This window comes from Ochlerotatus camptorhynchus, unplaced genomic scaffold, assembly GCF_037179485.1.
Source record: "Ochlerotatus camptorhynchus isolate MF236.1 unplaced genomic scaffold, CSIRO-AGI_Acam_v1.1 ptg000083l, whole genome shotgun sequence".
Taxonomy (NCBI): domain Eukaryota; kingdom Metazoa; phylum Arthropoda; class Insecta; order Diptera; family Culicidae; genus Ochlerotatus; species Ochlerotatus camptorhynchus.
The window spans coordinates 1,287,527-1,307,928 of record NW_027040573.1 but is presented as its reverse complement, the minus strand read 5'-3'; the positions used below and the strand labels follow the sequence as shown (position 1 = coordinate 1,307,928).

General features: G+C 38.3%; 3 protein-coding genes across 3 annotated transcripts in view; 1 reads left to right on the top strand and 2 right to left on the bottom strand.

Annotated features, from left to right (window-relative positions):
• The window catches only part of stl (stall), a 56,324-nt gene extending 55,807 nt beyond the window's left edge, over positions 1-517 (bottom strand). The window contains exon 1 of the mRNA XM_065218080.1: positions 35-517. Coding sequence (XP_065074152.1) covers positions 35-226 — 192 coding nt within the window. The 5' untranslated portion in view covers positions 227-517. The remainder of the gene's footprint in view (positions 1-34) is intronic.
• Positions 518-9,388: 8,871 nt separating this feature from the next.
• Positions 9,389-10,715, top strand: Prosalpha3 (proteasome alpha3 subunit). The gene is made up of 5 exons (XM_065218046.1): positions 9,389-9,494; positions 9,628-9,833; positions 9,900-10,197; positions 10,274-10,397; positions 10,461-10,715. The coding sequence occupies exons 1-5, from the start codon at positions 9,492-9,494 to the stop codon at positions 10,613-10,615; spliced, it is 786 nt and encodes a 261-aa protein (XP_065074118.1). The 5' UTR covers positions 9,389-9,491; the 3' UTR covers positions 10,616-10,715.
• A 1,024-nt stretch (positions 10,716-11,739) lies between these two features.
• On the bottom strand, positions 11,740-12,419 carry LOC135698152 (COMM domain-containing protein 3). Its single transcript, XM_065218044.1, has 2 exons — positions 12,275-12,419; positions 11,740-12,210 (listed from the first exon to the last, which is right to left on the bottom strand). Exons 1-2 carry the CDS (start codon positions 12,381-12,383, stop codon positions 11,783-11,785), a joined length of 537 nt encoding a protein of 178 aa, XP_065074116.1. The 5' UTR covers positions 12,384-12,419; the 3' UTR covers positions 11,740-11,782.
• Positions 12,420-20,402: the final 7,983 nt, after the last annotated feature.

Below are 20,402 nucleotides of genomic sequence, written 5' to 3'. Positions count from 1 at the left end.
TTCCACCCCATGAAGTTAAAGGAAATTCTCTTACCTTCGCGTTATCTAATATAATGTGATTTACTTTTTGCACATCCAGGTGAAAACAGCTCACTCCCACAGTATGTTCGGCCACGAAGATTGCCACCAGAAAAGCAGCGAAGTAAAGCATTTTTACACTACCATCCCATGCAAAGCCAGTCCGCCGCAGTAGACGTTGCTGTAACGAGCGATATCGACGCAGCATTTTTCGTTGCACATATCTTCAATCTGGTATTTCGGAACTCTGCTGTTTTCCGGCACTGCAGGCACGTATAGAAACGGTTAAACTCGTTGTAAAATTCCCATTTTGTCACTTTTATGTTAGGTGCTCTGTATCGTTATCTACCGGCGAGCATTAATTAAAATCACTGCAGCATTACGACGACCACATTTTCTGTGGGGAAAATTGCACCCTACTAATATAACTAGTGGAGTGCGGATGCGTTGAGTTCAACTCGTTTTGAATTTATACCGCATTCTTTGAGGAATTCTGAATCAAAACCACACTAAACTATTCTTTACAACTAAGCCTATATACGATGTTAATAATCCATGACAACCTGACTGCAAAAGATTAGTATACGCACTTAGGCTCAGAAATGCTACACCATGAAGGATGAAATGTGTTGTGCCTTACTCACTGATATACTACTAGACAAAAAGTGTTCATGTTTGCTAGTCACTCAAACAACAATAATTATTGTTTAGAATCACTAGAGCCCAACACGATGGGCGCTTCACCGTTGAGCCACAGTGCTGTGGTCAGAGCAAAGCTGGAAAAGCGTTTGAACACCTCGGCGGTTAGTGTTTAACTGAAATAAACGCTGGAAAAATAGTTCTGCATGCACTCAGCTCACGTTGAGTAGGACTAATGGAGCCAAATATGGTATGGCAGGGATGATGTTGAACTCAACCAGAGCAAGAGAAAAGCCTTCGTCAATGATACTAACTCCAAAAGCATGCGACTCGGCTTGGCTCGACAGCAGTGGAGCAGTATTGTGTGAACTAATATAATCGACAAATGACAATTGTGAATGAGCTTTACTGTTGAGGTTCGTAGCTCGTAGGCCAACCGGAGCTTGAATGCTCAGCCGGCTAGATGCGTTTTTGAATGCAACTTGGTACGCAGGTGGATGCGCTCCATCTACCAGGTATACAAAATAAGTCTAATTTAATTAAGAGAGCACACGCTGCGGTTGGATCATTATGACGTAATATGGAACCTGTTTTATCCGTTTGTATATACAAATCAAACTAAAATGAAAAATCCACACACAAAAATTGACACATGAAAAGAAAGAAAGAAAAATCATCATACGCTTTCAAAACATAATTTCAGCTCTACCAAATGTCTTCCATTACAATTCATTTTTTCTATTATTTTATTTTATAACTATGATAAAAATAAATTAAATGCTGGGAATTCCGGCTTGGTAGTCTTGTGAAACTTCAAATTAGAATGTATTTCAGTGGAATACTCCATCAAGGTATAAAACACATGAATACTTATAAGCTGAAACAAAAAATAGGAATGCATACTTAATCCAAATGATACTATCGGTCTGAGTTTGTGTCTATTTGTAAAGACCACTGACACTGTCTTCAACCCAAGGTTCAACCAGAAGTTGCATATACTGAATACTTACTTAACATTAGACATCGGACAACACACAACAGGCAGTAGACCAGTAGTCTTCAAAGAGCATCCCTTAGCTTTAATGTTATGTTCAAACTATAGACATATAATATGCTATATTAATTATCGACAAGAAAAAATCAGTAAGATAGGCTTATAACATGCGATAACTCTGTAGTCTGAACATAGCATAATACGATAATACCATAGAGTTAACTCTAAGACCATAAGGTAGGGATTAAGGTAAGCGATTTATTGTACTGTGGAAGAGCTTGGGGTTAAATAAGTAAGCAAAATCGATCCCTCCAGGGTCATCGAGCATCTCATAATCCACAGCGCTTCGCGTCAAAGTACGAATATATGGATGCACTATCTATTATTGAATAACTATTATTTACGATAAGTACATGAAAGAAATAAAATATAAACTACAAACAAAACGTGAATACTAAAATCTCAAAAAGATATTCTCATGCAACCAGGAATCTCAAAACCATTAGACGCTATAATGATACTCTGCACATGTTAGACACAAGAAGATGCCAAAAAGTAAGCGTTTGACACACAAAACCCGCCAAATCCACTTGCAGTCACAAACAACGATTCTACGAATCACAAGCGCTCACGAATCATAGAACCACCGACTGCGACACTCTGAAAGCGAAATTGACAGGCTCTATGCGTTAAACACCCGCCCTTCAATCTCCTCCCGCATCCAACAACACAAATCTCCATTACAACATCTAACGAATTCACAACTCCGAAAATCACTAATCTATAGCAAGTAAGTGGAAGCAACCCTGCATGCAACCATTCTTCATGATACACTTTTTCTGCCTATCTTTCTGGGAAAATTTTCAGAACACAAAAAAAAAACTTGAAAAAAACTTTCAAAGGTTATTACAAGTAAAATAAATTATGATTATTTTACGGCAAAACGAGCAAGTAATATTAAATCTCTTGTATCGTATGCTAATGCGAATTGACTGTAACAAAAATAATATGCTTAAATAAAATAAAATATAAATAAAATTATATGCAAATTTTACTAGAAGATCATTACTTTATTGGTGAGAAGTTTTTAATAAGCCCTCCCAGTTCCTCTGTATACAGAACAAATCTGATACTATAATCAGAATTGCTCAGTCTGCATGAAGCAGCCGATTTCATCAAGGAAGTTCTATTAACAACCAAGAATTAATCGTTTGAGGCATACTGAAGCATTAAGAAGGTGATATGTGTCACTATAGGAAATCATCATCGTTGCAAATATAAAGAAATTAAGCATAACCCTTTGCTTCAGTACCGTCAACCTCCATATCCATGGGGAGGGATTTTATAAAGAGTACACAGCAAAAAAAAATTAATATCAATCAATGTAATTCAAGCTGATGTATGATATAATGATATAATAGCGAAAAGCAGATACAATATTACATCAATGGATGTAACTTTGTTCGCAAAATCGATGTACATCGTACAACCATAGAGGTAACTCTAAGACTAGAATGTCTCGAAATAACGTGCTCAACTCTTCGGTCCCAAGCTAATCGATTCACCCCTCGAAAATAAACTAACCCCTCATTTTATCTGTCAAACTTTCATAGCGAATCAAAACAAACATTGTGTAGTAGTAGAATTTCGACTAGAATGGGGTACGTTAATCGTTTGCTTGGGACCAATAGGCTAGTCAAGTAGTGAGCCAATTAAAAATCGTTAGTTTCGTATTGATTGTTGGTACAACGTTATATTACACAAGCGATGGATTGACCTGGTTGCAGCAGTTTGGATGTAATATTCAACAACTTTTTTTTCTGTGTAGCCTATTGACGCCAAGCAAACGATTAAAGTACCCCATTCTAGTCGAAATTCTAGTACTACACTATGTTTGTTTTGATTCGAAATGCAATTTTGACAGTTAAAATGAGGGGTTCGCGAATTTTCCTATGTTTGGAGGGGTGCATCGATTAACTTGGGACCGAAGAGAGTACCAGAGCTGAGCCAAAAAGTTGAGCTCGTTTCTTCGGGACCTTCTCGTCTTCGAGTTAAACGCTGTCCAGACTGGAGAGTTATAACACAAACGAAGTGACAGACGACTAACTGGCGAAGAAATCCATTAAAATAATGTGGTTCACTGTAATAGAATTTTCTTGGAAGCTTGTGCCATCATCCACCAGATGGATTAGTTTTTTTGTTTTGATTTGAACAAAGTTGATTTTGTGTACAATGATTCTTTGACAGTGTGCAAAGAGCTAGGGGCATCCCACTCTGAACTAAAGCTCTAGTATCAATTAAGTATTTCCAAGTATCTGATAAGTATTCTTAAGTATTTTTAAGTATTTTAAGTTTTTGATTTTTTTTTTAATCGTAGTAACCGGTTTCTAATGTTGTTGTATATTCCGTCAATGTATTACTTTAATGTGTTAAAATTAAATGAAGCAGTGTAATCATGTTTATGAGTAAGTACTTTAATTCTACTTATGAAATAGATCATCAAAACACAATTTTCTTTCAGCAAACCAGTTGGAGCAGGGACTGCTGTTGTGTCGAGAATTTATCCGATCAGAATTATTTGATTTCGACCTGGCTGATATCAAACTTTTGAATTCTATTGCTTAACTGGAGGTTAATGATGCCGTTGTCGTCCAGACTCACAACCAGATTTCAAACTGACCTTCCTAACCTACCAGTCTGAACTGCCATAATAAAAGTGTATGTTGGACGGAATTTCGGCTAAGAATTACCGCAAGCTGCATGAGTATGGAGTTATTGACTAGGATACTAGGACTACGCTCGTTATTTGTCAGAGAGCAATAGAAACACAATGAAGCATAACTGCCTTGAAATTGAACTGATTGCAATTGCCACTGGCCACGGACTGGTGAGGGAGTTGAATGAGTATCCTGATAGTAGCCGAAAGATTTATGTGAAATCAACTTGATTTTCTAACTTTTAGGCATTGAAACCAGTAAGAATAAGAAGGAAGATATTAATCTGTTCTGTAATAATAATTAATTTCAAACCATTGATATACCAAATAAAACGATGTACTTCAAAAACGTAACTTATTTTTTCTCATTTCGTGTAAAATAATCTTAAAATAAAACATATGAATTTATTTCAAACAATTTCCCAAACAATGTTTAAAGCGATTCCGACGTTAACACAAAGCGGATATGTTGGTTCGTCATGTCCAGCCTTAATAATAAGCCTTAACCAGGAGAGCATCGAAGGTTTCAATTCCGAGGAAATGTGATTCACTTATACAATAAACTCATTCGGCGGAAATCTAGGAGATGTGGCTTTCCGGATGCCATAAGTACGGATGGCGCGGAAAGCTTTCACAACTTCGTATTCAGCTTCAATCAGCGTAAATTCCTGAGGTTATCATCCCACGGTAAAGATCCTAACGGACGAAAAATCCATCTCCAACCGGTTCACCCGTCATTCAAAGGAAGAATAAGGAGCTATTTGGAAAGTTATTGTAAAAAAAGTGCATTTGAAAGCAAATCCTCGAAACAAATTTGTCTATCCAAAAACCATCTATCGATAAGGTTTTTGGATAGACAAATTTCAGTGCCAACATTTCAAAGGGGCGTAATTGCATTTGTAAACAAAGGCTTTAGCCATCGATTTCTCGAATAAAAGCTCACTCATGAAAAATAATGACACCACCAGGTAGATAAATGTTTCCTCTACCAGCTAGCATAGTAATTTTGGAGAGGTAAGATTTCATTCGCGAGAAATTGACGGCTCAAGTCATTGTTTACAAAAGCATTTACGCCTTTGAAATGTTGGCACTGATTTGTTTCGAGGGTTTGCTTTCAAATGCACTTTCTTTTACAATAACTTTCCAAATAGCTCCTTATTCTTCCTTTGAATGACAGGTTAATAGTTTGGCAATTTAATATTCCTTGAATCAAAATGGTCTCCTCTTCGATTCCTACACAAAAGGAATAAATTTAAAAATAATAGTTGAATTTCTAAATACGCTCACACAAAATCCCAGATGACACCGGGTAAATAAACAATGAAATCTGTCTAGCAACGGTGGTAACAAACTAGAGCTAAATATTTCTTAAGTATTTTTAAGTATTTTCAGGTATCTTAGATATCAGTTAGAACTTTCCGAGTATAATGCGAGAAATACAAAGTTTAGAGTGGGATGCCCCTAGGCAAAGAGTGTATCATTTTGTCATTTTGTTAGGCATTTCAGTTTTGAGTAGAGTGAAAGAGATAGAACCCAAGGTGACTACAAATAGGTGTTCTAATGTGTCAAATTCATGATTCAGCCATGTTGGATTTTTGTATGGGACAGCGACCGAGTTTGTTTACAATTTGCTCTAAAACCGCACTTTTCCCCCCCGCGACCTCCTCGCCTATATAGTGACAAAGCTGTATCACCATTTATATACCCACCATGATAGAACCAAAACATTCTAATACATTTGGTGAAAATGCTAGTACAATCCAGTAGTAGCACAAACGAAGTGACAGACGGAGCGGCTCGAAAACTTTGGTGACTAACCTGCTATTGCAATTTTTCAGTGTACCACATGGCAACACCACTACCACTGGATTGTACCACATGGCAACACTACTACTGGATTGAACTAGCATTTTCACCAAATGTACTAGAATGTTTTGGTTCTATCTCTTTCACTCTACTCAAAACTGGAATGCATAAAAAAATGATAAAATGATACGCACTCTTTGCACACTGCCAAAGAATCATTGTACACAAAATCAACTTTGTGCAAAACCAAAACAAAAATACTATCCCATCTGGTGGATGATGGCACAAGCTTCTAAGAAAATTCTATTACAGCGAACCACATTATTTTAATTGATTTCTTCGCCAGTTAGTCGTCTGTCACTTCGTTTGTGGTAGTAGCATAGAGGTAACTCTAAGACCACTGGGTCCCGAAGAAAATCATTATTATTTTTGGCTCACTCAGTACCAGAACAACGGTCCCAAGCAGTCCCAAGCTATTTCACTCACCCCTGCATGTTCTGCATGAATCCACACACCCCTGATGTTATCTGTCAAACTTTCATAGCGAATCAAAACAAACATAGTGTAGTAATAGAATTTCAACTAGAATAGGGTACGTTAATCGTTTGCTTGGGACCAATAGGCTACTAAAGTGGTGAGCCAATTTAAAATCGTTAGTTTCGTATTGATTGTTGGTAGTAGTGTTGCCATGTGGTACAATCCAGTAGTAGTGGTGTTGCCATGTGGTACACTGAAAATTTGAAATAGCAGGTTAGTCACCAAAGTTTTCAAGCCGCTCCGTCTGTCACTTCGTTTGTGGTTATAACATGTTATAACCAACAATTAATACGAAACTAACGATTTTAAATTGGCTCACTACTTGACTAGCCTATTGGTCCCAGTTAGTCGTCTGTTACTTCGTTTGTGGTAATGCCAACAATCAACACGAAACTAACGATTTTAAATTGGCTCACCACTTTAGTAGCCTATTGGTCCCAAGCAAACGATTAACGTACCCTATTCTAGTTGAAATTCTATTACTACACTATGTTTGTTTTGATTCGCTATGAAAGTTTGACAGATAACATCAGGGGTGTGTGGATTCATGCAGAACATGCAGGGGTGAGTGAAATAGCTTGGGACTGCTTGGGACCGTTGTTCTGGTACTGAGTGAGCCAAAAATAATAATGATTTTCTTCGGGACCCAGTGGTCTTAGAGTTACCTCTATGGTAATGCCTTGTTCAGACTACAGTGTTATAACAACAATCAATACGAAACTAACGATTTTAAATTGGCTTACTAATTGACTAGCCTATTGGTCCCAACCAAACGATTAACTTATCCCATTCTAGTCGAAATTCTAGTACCCAGTCCTCACTCTACCGATTTAATCCTCACCGTACATTAAGTTTTTAAAATGTTGTCTGTCTCATTCGTTGGGTAATCAGAGCCGGTTATACCAACAATCAATACGAAACTAACGATTTTAAATTGGCTCACCACTTTAGTAGCCTATTGGTCCCAAGCAAACGATTAACGTACCCTATTCTAGTTGAAATTCTATTACTACACTATGTTTGTTTTGATTCGCTATGAAAGTTTGACAGATAACATCAGGGGAGTGTGGATTCATGCAGAACATGCAGGGGTGAGTGAAATAGCTTGGAACTGCTTGGGACCGTTGTTCTGGTACTGAGTGAGCCAAAAATAATAATGATTTTCTTCGGGACCCAGTGGTCTTAGAGTACGTCACGTTCATGTCAAATTGAAACCTATTTTTAGGCACAATCTAGCACAAACGAAGTGACAGACGACTAACTGGCGAAGAAATCCATTAAAATAATGTGGTTCACTGTAATAGAATTTTCTTGGAAGCTTGTGTCATCATCCACCAGATGGGTTAGTTTTTTTGTTTTGATTTGAACAAAGTTGATTTGGTGTACAATGATTCTTTGACAGTGTGCAAAGAGTGTATCATTTTGTCATTTTTTTTATGCATTTCAGTTTTTAATAGAGTGAAAGAGATAGAACCAAAACATTCTAATACATTTGGTGAAAATGCTAGTACAATCCAGTAGTAGTGTTGTCATGTGGTACGATCTAGTAGTAGTGGTGTTGCCATGTGGTACACTGAAAAATTGAAATAGCAGGTTAGTCACCAAAATTTTCGAGCCGCTGCGTCTGTCACTTCGTTTGTGGGATCTAGCCTGACCATCTGCTGTATAACGTGATGAACTAGCCTACGGCTAAAAATCACGGTAATAAAGAAAAAAGAAAAAAAATCAATGGATGTAATTTTGTTCGCAAAATCGATGTACATCGTACAACGTTATATTACAAAACCGATGGATTGACTTGGATGTAATATTCAAGAACTTTTTTTTCTGTGTGATAGAGGAATCAGTTATCTACCTGTTTGTGCTGTTAATTTTTTGGATTAAGCATTAATTTGCGAGAAATCAGCGATTGTTGTGTTTGTTTTCAAATGCAATTACGCCCTAATCTCAAAGTTCTCCGGAATTGATCTTCGTTGAATAATGAATTGCACCAAGAAATGTGCAAAATATTACTTGCAATCAATTAATATCTTGCTCGTAAATCTAATCTAAAATCAGACATTTGAAATGCTAGCTCCTAGCAAGGGTTGCAAGATAATTTAGGAACAAATCCCTGCTGACGAATTGTATTTTGTTTTCTCCGCCCATCTCTCCCTCTGAGTATTTCTAGTTTCCACCGGTTGGTGAAAGCATAGAGGTAACTCTAAGACTAGAAGGTCCCGAAGAAACGTGCTCAACTTTTTGGCTCAGCTCTAGTACTCTCTTCGGTCCCAAGCTAATCGATTCACCCTTCGAAACATAGGAAAATCCACTAACCCCTAATTTTATCTGTCAAACTTTCATAGCGAATCAAAACAAACATTGTGTAGTACTAGAATTTCGACTAGAATGGGGTACTTTAATCGTTTGCTTGGGACCAATAGGCTAGTCAAGTAGTGAGCCAATTTAAAATCGGTAGTTTCGTATTGATTGTTGGTGAAAGTCTTTTCGCCGTCGGCATATCAAAAGCAGTTTTTTTTAGTGTGCACAAAAAGGTTTTTTCCTCTCTTTTTTATGGCACAGACCTGTTGGTCCATATTAAAAAGGCTTTTTCGTTAATCGGATACGTCAAACCGCGAGGGTCGTCTCTATTAAAAGTGACATTTCCAAACAATCACGAATGATTTTTGCTTTCATCGGACGGTGACTGTTTATGTTTCTTGCATTCGAGTTTTCGCGTTAAACTATTGAAAAAAATCTGTTATTTGCTAGCATTGTGATCCAATTGATTGATTCGTTGTAATGGTAAGTACACTGACTTGACAAATTAAGCTAAGTTTCCCGTGAATTGTCAATTTATTACAAAATTATTTCGGCTTGTTAGTTGAGGTTAGGGTTTACTCTGTTTGTGCTACATCACTTCTTTCATCCGTGCTAGGCTCGTCGGTATGATTCCAGAACTACGATTTTCTCGCCGGAAGGCCGATTATACCAGGTGGAATATGCTATGGAAGCAATTTCACATGCCGGTACTTCATTGGGGATATTAGCTAAGGATGGCATTTTACTAGCAGCAGAAAGAAGGAATACCAACAAACTGCTGGATAGTGTAATTTTCTCGGAGAAAATTTACAAACTGAATGAGTACGTAAAAAATAAGTTTTCGAATAAACTGCAAACATGTATAGTTACAAATTTATTTGATTTCAGGGATATGGTCTGTTCCGTTGCCGGAATAACCTCCGATGCCAATGTGCTGACGAATTTACTTCGAGTGATTGCTCAGCGTTATCAGCTGAACTACGGAGAGGCTATGCCCTGTGAGCAGCTGGTTTCGCACCTTTGCGATGTTAAACAAGCGTACACTCAATACGGAGGAAAGCGGCCATTCGGTGTTTCCATTCTGTATATGGGATGGGATAAACATTACGGTTATCAACTGTACCAGTCTGATCCCAGCGGAAACTATGGTGGGTGGAAAGCCACTTGTATTGGAAACAATTCTGCGGTTAGTAACCTTGATAATATGTACATAATTTTGATGTGTGCCTTATTGGAATATATTTTTTTGATAACTATTTTAGGCAGCCGTATCTGCGCTGAAGCAAGAACTGGGAGATAACGAAATAACACTGGTTCAGGCACAAGATCTTGCAGTAAAAGTTCTATCAAAAACTTTGGACATGACTAAGCTGACATCGGAAAAAAGTAAGTTTATTCCTCGGTTACATTTATTAAGGCTAGAAGTACATTAACATTTGCATATTTTAGTCGAAATGGCAGTCCTGACTAGGGAGAACAACAACACCGTTATCAAGATTCTCTCAAGCACTGAGGTCGATGCTCTCATTGCTAAGTATGAAAAGGCGGAAGCTGAAGCGGAAGCGGCCAAGAAAGAGAAGCTGGCACAGAAAGCGGATAAGTAATCTACACGCTGAAGTAAGTTACATTTAAGGTTTTTGTCGGTTTAACTTTCTTTTGGAACACGTGAATTAGAGATGCAATCTTGTAATGCTTGGATTGAAATGTGGTTTTGTTTCCTTTGAAAAATAATGAGAAATCCTTTGCTTAGTTTATCAATACTATCGGTCGACGCTTAATTGTCCCATGTGCTATTGTGTTTCATATACACATGGGAAAATTATGTGTTCATCGGCAGTATATCGAAGGGCAAATTGGATTATGAATTGAAACGAGCATTTTTTTTTTTTTTTTTAAGCGACAGACTCAATGGTAGCCCTAAGGGGCTGTCCATAAACTACGTAGACAGTTTAGGGGGGGGGGGGGTTGGCAATTATCCACGGCCCATACAAATTTTAATAATTTTGTATGGACAATTGTCTACGCAGGGGGAGGGGGGGGGGGTCAAGAATCCCAAAAAATTGTCTACGTAGTTTATGAACAGGCCCTAATGGGGAAAGCCAGAAAAAAGAAGCGAAATGTCTCTATCGCATCAGTCGTGGCAGGTTGAAATCAATTATCGAAGATGATGACTAACTCTAATAACTTCGATATTGCGTACAACGATGTGGTGATTACACGATAGTTATCCACTACTTTCCTTTTTGCATACAGAAAACATATGTACAAATTTCCAACTTAATGAACATATACCACTCGAGATTGACATTCGAAACACATGATGCAACCGTATCACTAAGCTGGCTTTTTTTTTTTTTTTTTTTTTTTTTTTTTTCGTCGATCTTGTTTTCCGTGCTGAGCACCAATGCTACCGACGTGCCAGGAAGGCAGCTCCCACACCTGGACCCTACCTATCGACCCATCAACTCATGAACCGGGGACCAACGGGCTTTACTTCCCATCCGAAGGAAGGCGTGATCAGAGATGTTATGCCTCAGAACATCCCGGCGGCGCCGACTGGGATTGAACCCAGGCCTGCTGGGGTGAGAGGTAATCACGCTTACCACTACACCACCGGCGCCGTTATCACTAAGCTGGCGACGACTTGAGTTTTAGTGTTTCAAACTCTCGTATAAAAATGTTAATAGAAAATGGAACGTGTTAGTGGCAGGTTTGGTATTTTCACATTATTAAAGTTGTTAAGTATCATATAGAGTATTGCAGAATCTTTACTATTGTTTCGTTAGTTTATCACAATTCAGCTCTATATCTTTCAGTTTATTTATGAATAGTTGTAGCTCTTCCGGAGTGCAGGTAAATCGTACCACTGGTTGCTTTTCGTTTGTTTCGTAATTTAATGACTCCAGTTCAATACTGAAACTGAGATTTCCTGCCAAAATCGAGTAACTCGATGATGATAAATCCGAGCGAAGTGTCCAATTGGCATCGGTAACATGAGGCAGTGCTATACCGTACTCGGCATTCTTTGGAGTGCATGTATCTCGGAATATTGAATATTTTGATATGATCCTACCGACAATATCGGAACTTGGGATGTATGTTTCGAGCAATTGACGAAGCTGTTGGTCATCATAATCGTGCTTACAGGCCAGTACAAGCACGGTAGTCAATGCATATTGTTCACCACCAGCAATGGGTTCTGTAGATAAAAACACACATACACTACCTATTTCCCAAGTTTATCTTAGTAATATAAAATTTACCTTTTCCGGGGTTGCTTATGGTGTTGAACGCTTTATTTATTATTTTCGAACTGCTATTTGAGTCTGTCAGCATCTTTAACCCATTTTGAACGGCATCTGAAAGCTCCATTGTTCGAATTCTCGATAATAAAGATAGTGGATTTTATTCAAGTAATTTTAAAACCGCAAAATAGGTGCACAATAACAAAAGGCACATTAACTAAGGCCTTTTGAGAGTAAGTGAAAATAGAAACGTTTCGGTTTTTTCTCACTGTACAACAGTTTGCTCACGGCACAGAACTCACGCTACTTCTACTACTACAGTATGGTACAAAGCATTTGCAACTTATGGAAACCCTTCACAAAATAGGTGGGGCTTTATTTTTTCAAAATCCTCCCGAAACATGTTTTCCCATGTGGAAGATGATTATTGGGACTAATTAAGTAACATATAGGGGAAACGCTCCTATAGTTGCGGTACGTTAGAAGCGTTAGGTTCCTATAGTTGTGTACGGAGTCTCCATCTCCATACACAACTATAGGAACCTAACGCTTCTAACGTACTGCAACAATAGGAGCGTTTACCCTAATAAATGAGCTTTTGCATTAACATCTAAAGGTGACGCAAGGGGTTTTAGTCCAAAATATCAAACGATGACCTTTTTCAAAAAAACATTCCGCATAAACAATAACCGCAGACAGACATTCAAGCAAGTACAAATTTTATCAATAATTTTGTGTAAATTTTGAAACCAGAATACGTTAGAAATCACTTGCTCACTAGCGCCACGTAGGTTAAAAATTGCCACAGTAAAATTGACAGACTATCATCTCATGACAAATGGATTTTGCGTGACACAATAAATGTTTGGCACCTTTATAATGAACAAGTGTACAACAATGTTTTATTGTAAGTTTTCATACTAGACAACTCGAAAAATAAAAGTTTTGACAACTTTTCAAAACATAACAATATTTTTGGCAAACCTTCTATCAATTAATTAAGCACGTTGTGGCAAATTAATTCGAACTGTTTTACGATTTCGCTTTGTTTCACGCTTATTGTTCGCTGCTACTTTATTTTTGAATCGAACATTTCTCAGGAAGCCTTGAATGAGAGTGTTGTAAATGAAGTCAATCAATCTAGCAAAGCAAGCCTTGCAAACTACGTTGTCAAAGTGCTCGCAAGCAACATATTTATGCTTTTAAACAAGTTTTCCCACCTTTTCTGTTCTCAAACAAAAATTTCCGAAAATTTTGCTTGAATGCAGCAAATGCTATCAGCCCGATAGCGCGAAGTGTATTATTTGGGATATCAACGTTTCGTGATGAGGCCCGGGATTTTAATCTAGAAAATGAATAGTCAACGCTTTCAGCTTAGCACGGCATTTTTCGTGAGGCAGTTTGGAAATCCCAATTCCAAGAACATAAACCCGTTGAGCTCCTTTCTCTGTGCAACAACAGGAGTGTCGAGGTCACGTTCTTCAACTTCGAATGAAAGTGTGGCTACAGCTTCTTAGTAAAGTTCTTCAAGATCGTCTCCATGCAAAAGAGGCTGCAGCCCGGCGTTTTGGCAGTTTTTTCCCTCATCAAATGTTTCGTTTCAACGGCGCCGGTGGTGTAGTGGTAAGCATGATTACCTCTCACCCCAGCAGGCCTGGGTTCAATCCCAGTCGGCGCCGCCGGGATGTTCTGAGGCATAACATCTCTGATCACGCCTTCCTTCGGATGGGAAGTAAAGCCGTTGGTCCCCGGTTCATGAGTTGATGGGTCGATAGGTAGGGTCCAGGTGTGGGAGCTGCCTTCCTGGCACGTCGGTAGCATTGGTGCTCAGCACGGAAAACAAGATCGACGGAAAAAACAAACCAAAGGAAAAAAAAAAAAAAAAAAAAAAAATGTTTCGTTTGCAGAAGACAACATAGCGTATTTGAAGGCACTACTGAACTGATATCCATTTGAGGCATCGTTAAACCCGCAACGTCGCCGAATCTCCGAGAAGAAATTTTTCAGGCAATCCGGACAGAGCGGATTCGTATACAAGTACTTACAGTCGTATGTATTCTGTTCTCATTTTTTGAAATAACAAATCAAAACAAAAACAAACTTATGACAGGTCAATGAGAGTAGCGTCTAGTGCCCGGTCTAGTGCCATCTGGTTGATTATTGCTACTTGAATATTTCATTTAAATCAACGGTTATGGAATTTTACACAATCTGAGATTTAAGCTTGAATGACTCTGCAATAACCATAAGAAGCGCCAAACCACCAATTCTGGGTATCATCCTGACTCGTACCATCAATGATATTGTTAGTGTATGGCACCCGTTTATTAGGGATATGCATCTATAAGTGGCGGTCGGGCAAAATGTGAAGAAGAAACATTCAACTAGTTTTGGTATTTGTCGTATTTGTCAAACCGTATTTTCCATACAAAAAAAAACTTTTTTTTTGTATGGAAAACACGGTTCGAACGAAAACGAGAATATGGGTGCATGACTTAGTTCCCGTAAACGTGATCGAGTAAATCACATTTTCATTAAATAAATCCCAACTCCATGAACTTAGTTCAAGCCTGTTCAACGCGAAGTCCATGAACCATTAGACTGGCCCACAAAAATAAAAAAAAATCTAATTTTCCACGGGCCAACCTCTAGATTTGTGCCTTTAGATGAGAAAACCATTCTCTGAAAGTTTTAGCTCATTTGGTTGTAAGATGAGCTGGCGCTTTTAGTTTGAATTTTGTATGGGGAATCCGGATTAAATACGAGAAAAAATAAACACTCCTACATTCTATCGATCATAAAAAAAGTTTCCTTAATCTCGATTTGATTCAGATTTTTAAAACTTGTAGTTCAAGCAGTAGTTTTTGAGGATATCTTGTAGTGGGATGTGTAGAAGTGAAGATGGGAATTTTTCGTGATGTGGATTGGGATGCGTTTTGAGGTTTTTTTTTTTTTCCTTTGGTTCGTTTTTTCCGTCGATCTTGTTTTCCGTGCTGAGCACCAATGCTACCGACGTGCCAGGAAGGCAGCTCCCACACCTGGACCCTACCTATCGACCCATCAACTCATGAACCGGGGACCAACGCCTTTACTTCCCATCCGAAGGAAGGCGTGATAAGAGATGTTATGCCTCAGAACATCCCGGCGGCGCCGACTGGGATTGTACCCAGGCCTGCTGGGGTGAGAGATAATCACGCTTACCACTACACCACCGGCGTCGTTGTTTTGAGGTTGTATTGCATCAGAACTGTGGATGTGTCGCTCCCCCTCTTTGCAACCTATGTTCAGATAGTGTATAGCATTCACGCAATAATAATACTTTAATAAATGGTTTATAAATCGTGATTTCACTTGGTAAGGGCACAGACAAACAGACATAACACATTGAATATTCATCACTGTTAAACATCGTCGCTAAAACATTATCGCCATCTGTTGAGTACACTGTGGTTGGTAGTACGCTGAACAGATGGCAGTAGTGTGTAAACGTCAAACACAAGGGAATTGACTATGCGCGCCACGGGTGGCGGTACTACCAACTACGATACTTTTAAATTGATCGCTAAATGCTTGTTCGATGAACAACTTGCGAGTGTTATGTCTGTTTGTCTGTGGTAAGGGTCTAACCACAGACAAACAGGCGTAACACTGTAAAACATCGTCGCTAAAACATTACCGCCATCTGTTGAGTACACTGTGGTGAGTAGTACGCTGAACAGATGGCGGTAGTGTGTAAACGTCAAACGCAAGGGAATTGACTATGTGCGCCGCAAGTGCCGGTACTACCAACTACGATACTTTTAAATTGACCGTTAAATGCTTATTCGATGAACAACATGTGAGTGTTATGTATGTTTGTCTGTGGTCTAACTGGCTATACTCTAAAAAATCTTCAGGTCCGATTTACGTGAAAACATAGGTGGTTTTCGTCCACCCTATTTTTCACGTAACTTTTACCGGAATTGCACATAGCCGATCAAAACTCAACTTCGATTATCTACGTAATTATTCAGGTAAATAAGACCTGATTTCCACGTACTGCTTACGTGAAATCGGGGTGAATACTGCTGGAAAACTGGTAATTTTTACGTCCTGATGAATGTGGGCGTCTTAGTGGAATACCTGTATAACGAGAGAGTGAAGGATTAGTATTTTCCATTTAATTCCACTACTTTATTTGCTTATCCTTGACAGATACGCGTATTTCGTCTACAATGTGCAGACTTCTTCAGTGTCTTGTATTAATACTCGACTGAAGAAAAACATCGCATTTACCGAATATATATTAACACAGGTACATTTTCACTTAGAAACTAGGTAAAATTTAATTTAATTTTCTATAGGAACAGGTACTCCGCTGCTTACTCGTTGATGTGTCCTAGGTAGTAACTTGAAAAGCCATGTGTGTCCGTTTCCTTGATCCCTGTTGAGTAAAGTTGAATTACGTTGTTTGTTGATCTCGAGGCTTTCTGCAACATCCAATTTCCATGGTGTAGATACGGTTCGTAAAATCGTGATGTCCTCCGTCGATAGTTGGTGGTCCTCTGTGAAGATGTGTTCTGCAACCTTTGATTTGAAATCATATGTTAGGCCTTTTTCCTCTTGCTTTTTGGCCTTATTAACCTCCGCTATATGTTCTTTAAATCTAGTTGCTAAAGTTCTCTTGGTTTGTCCTACATATACTTTGTTACAATGATTACAGCTTATTTTATATACACCTGCTTTACCTAAAACATTAACTGGGTCTTTAGTGGATCCTAACAATGATTTCAACTGGTTATGTCTACTGGTGAAAACTAAATCTAATCCGAATTGTTTTAACTGTGGTCTTAGTTTACAAGTAATATCTTGATCAAATGGAACGGACACTCGTTTCAATGGTTCAGGTGCTGTGGTGAGGGTTGTAAATAATCTCCTTTGTAGAATTCTCGCTTTTTTATCGATGATTGCCTGGATTGTGGTCTCCTTGTATCCGTTGAGTCTTGCTGTTTCGAAGATGTACTGTAATTCCTTAACCTTTCCTGTATCGCTGAGTGGAAGAGTCTGCATTCGGTGAATCATGTGGTGAAAGGCGGCCATTTTCTGCTGAAACGAATGGTTGGAAGTATAGGGGATAACTCTTTTGGTGCTTGTTGGTTTCCTGTAAATTTCGTATTCAAGCGAGGAAGATGATGACGATTCTCTGATGACTAGAAGATCGAGAAATGCGAGTTTCCCGTCTTTTTCTACCTCGTGAGTGAATTTGATATCCTTATGAATTCTGTTGATCTCATCTAAAATTTGTGGAAGGGCTTCCCGTTTAACTACGCTGAAGATATCGTCAACAAACCTCCACCAACGGTTTGGTAATAGTCCTTTCTCCTTCAGGATTGTCTCCAAGTTGGCCATGAAAAGTTCACACAAGAAGGGGGATAGGGGGTTTCCCATTGGGGCTCCTTTCGTCTGCTTGTAGAAGTTACCTCGGAAAGAGAAGTAGTTCTCTTCCATACAAAGGCGGGTCAGCTTAAGGTACGTCCGAACCTTGTTTCTCCATGCTGCATCCTCTCGAGTATTAATACAAGACACTGAAGAAGTCTGCACATTGTAGACGAAATACGCGTATCCGTCAAGGATAAGCAAATAAAGTAGTGGAATTAAATGGAAAATACTAATCCTTCACTCTCTCATTAAACTTTTACGTGATATTCCGCTTCGTTTGAAATGTTTTACCCTTCTTACAAAGAAGGGTATAGATATCACTTGAAAAACCGACTATCGATCCGAGGCCCGGAGGGCCGAGTGTCATATACCATTCGACTCAGCTCGACGAGATCGGAACATGTCTGTGTGTGTGTGTACGTGTGTATGTGTGTATGTGTGTGTGTATGTAACGAAATGAATGCGCTCACGTTTCTCAGCAACCGCTCAACCGATTTGGACAAACTCGGCGCCAAATGATAGGTCTTGGGGTCCCATTGAACGCTATTGAATGGTTTTGAAATCGGTGAACCGGTTCCGGAGATATGGCCGGAATAAGATCCGGTGAATATGGGCCTTCACGCTGGATTTAACGGAAAACGTATCAAAACCATCATGCGACACATCAAATTACTACAGAATTCAAAAATAAGATCAATGCAAGTCGTGTTAAGTGTTCCAGACCACATTGGACACACTTGGACATGTTACGGGTACCCCGGGGAAGTTGCTTGAATATGAATTGAATTAAAACCCATTAAATCCCATTAAAATACGATGATAAGGTGATTGGTAGCCTCACCAAATAGACTACACCCGGATATATTCCGGGTACCCCCAGGCAGTGGCGTAGCGTCACTGGATGACACGGGCTTGGTCACTGATAATGACAATAAAATAAATAAACTTGAATAAGTAAGAAGGGTCTGATCACACCATACGTGGATAAATTCGGGTTTTCACGTAATTTTTACGTGAATTTTGAATGAGAATAATGGAACTTATATGTAGATGCAGTCAATATTATGCAATTTCTTCGGGCAGATATAAATTCCACGTGTTTAGATTGATACTTATATTAACTCATAACATTGCAAATTATTGACTACTTAGTAGGTAGAAATGTTTTTGAGATTTTTTATTTCCGTCAAAATATTAATAACTGTTTGCAGACTCAAAATGCTGATGCCACCGTCTGAAATTATAAAACTAGAAAAAGTCTACATAATTTATCATAAATAAATTAATGTAAATGAATCACATTACCTTACCGTCCAATATTTGTTGCAAGCTGCTGGGAAATTTTGAATTTTTGAGGTGTTCTTCTACCACGCTTGGTGACGCCATATTGATTTTTTTTTTGCGTACCTGAAAATCACGCAAACACAAACACACAAACACAAATACACTAAATCTGTTTACGTGAATAACCGGTCGATTTCAACAACATTTTTAGTGGACATGACGTGTAATGCAGGTCAAAGTTACTAACGTAGCGTAACATTTGAGATTTTTTAAAATACAGATCAGTTACGTGATATTTCACGTAAATCGGACGTGAGGATTTTTTAGAATGTACACACAAAAAATAATCATTGATAAAATTAAAAAAACCGTTGATAGAATTAAAAGTTTGCATTGGTTATTTTTGGTAGAAAGTATCTAACTTTCAAAATGCAAGTCAGCCAACTGTCAAAACAAAAGTTTAGCATATTATTAATTTTAAAAGTTTAAACTTTTAAATCGAATTGTAGAACTGTCAAACTAAAAACCAAATACTTTTAGATTGACGTTGGAAAAGTTTTGCTTCAAAAGAAGGCTATTTCACCGTAATTAGTATAAGTTTTCATATCAAATACGAATTATTTTTAATTTAATTGCTTTTATGAAAGGAAACGTAACCAATATTTATATTTATTTAAATATTTTGTTAATATACACATATTTTATTTTTCATTCACATCACGATGGTAATATCAGGGATGTTTTCTTTGGCGGACGGCTTTGGTGAAGGTTTTCTCCCAGACGCGAGGCTCCAACATGCAGTGGACCTGGTCCAACGAAATTGCATCTTGTTTACACTGCTGGCCGACGATAAGCAGCGAAACCTGGTGTGACTAAATCTTACCAGTATCCTATAGAAACGAACGGAATCTGTAATCCCTCCAGCGATACATTGAAAACTCTATTGATAGCCAAAGAAAATCTCTGCAGTGTGCTCTAACGTCCCAATATGCTGGCGATCTGGAAAATAATCATTTAGTTTTTGAAAACCACTCTCGAAATATCTGTTGCAATCTTACCTTCTGCGAAAACTTTACTCTTTCTAATTGCCTCTGGTACCGGAATCGGTTCCTGGAACTGCAAGATGCACGACTAATTTTCTGCGGTTTGATTCTCATACTATATGCCCTATTGGATTTTTGGACCATGACAATGAGATTTTCAAGAGGTGATCTTGACAGTTGTATACTTTTTGTTTTAAAAGTATGAACTTTTAAAATACCATGTCGATAGTGAAAGAAAAACTTTCAAACCAAAGAAGAACAATTCATTTTGAAAATATTCGTAGTTAAAACTACCAAATTCGAGAAACTTTTAATTTGAAATGTTAAAATTTTTAAAGATACAATTTTTGTTTTTTGTGTGTACATACACCGCTAAAACAAAATCCAGCCGAGAATCACCA

Coding starts and splice junctions, on each gene's coding strand:
- Prosalpha3 (XM_065218046.1), top strand. Junction 9,834..9,899: donor AAAATTTACAAACTGAATGA/GTACGTAAAAAA, acceptor ATTTGATTTCAG/GGATATGGTCTGTTCCGTTG. Junction 10,198..10,273: donor GTATTGGAAACAATTCTGCG/GTTAGTAACCTT, acceptor TAACTATTTTAG/GCAGCCGTATCTGCGCTGAA.
- LOC135698152 (XM_065218044.1), bottom strand. CDS start 12,383: ATGGAGCTTTCAGATGCCGTTCAAAATGGGTTAAAGATGCTGACAGAC. Junction 12,211..12,274: donor CATAAGCAACCCCGGAAAAG/GTAAATTTTATA, acceptor TTTTATCTACAG/AACCCATTGCTGGTGGTGAA.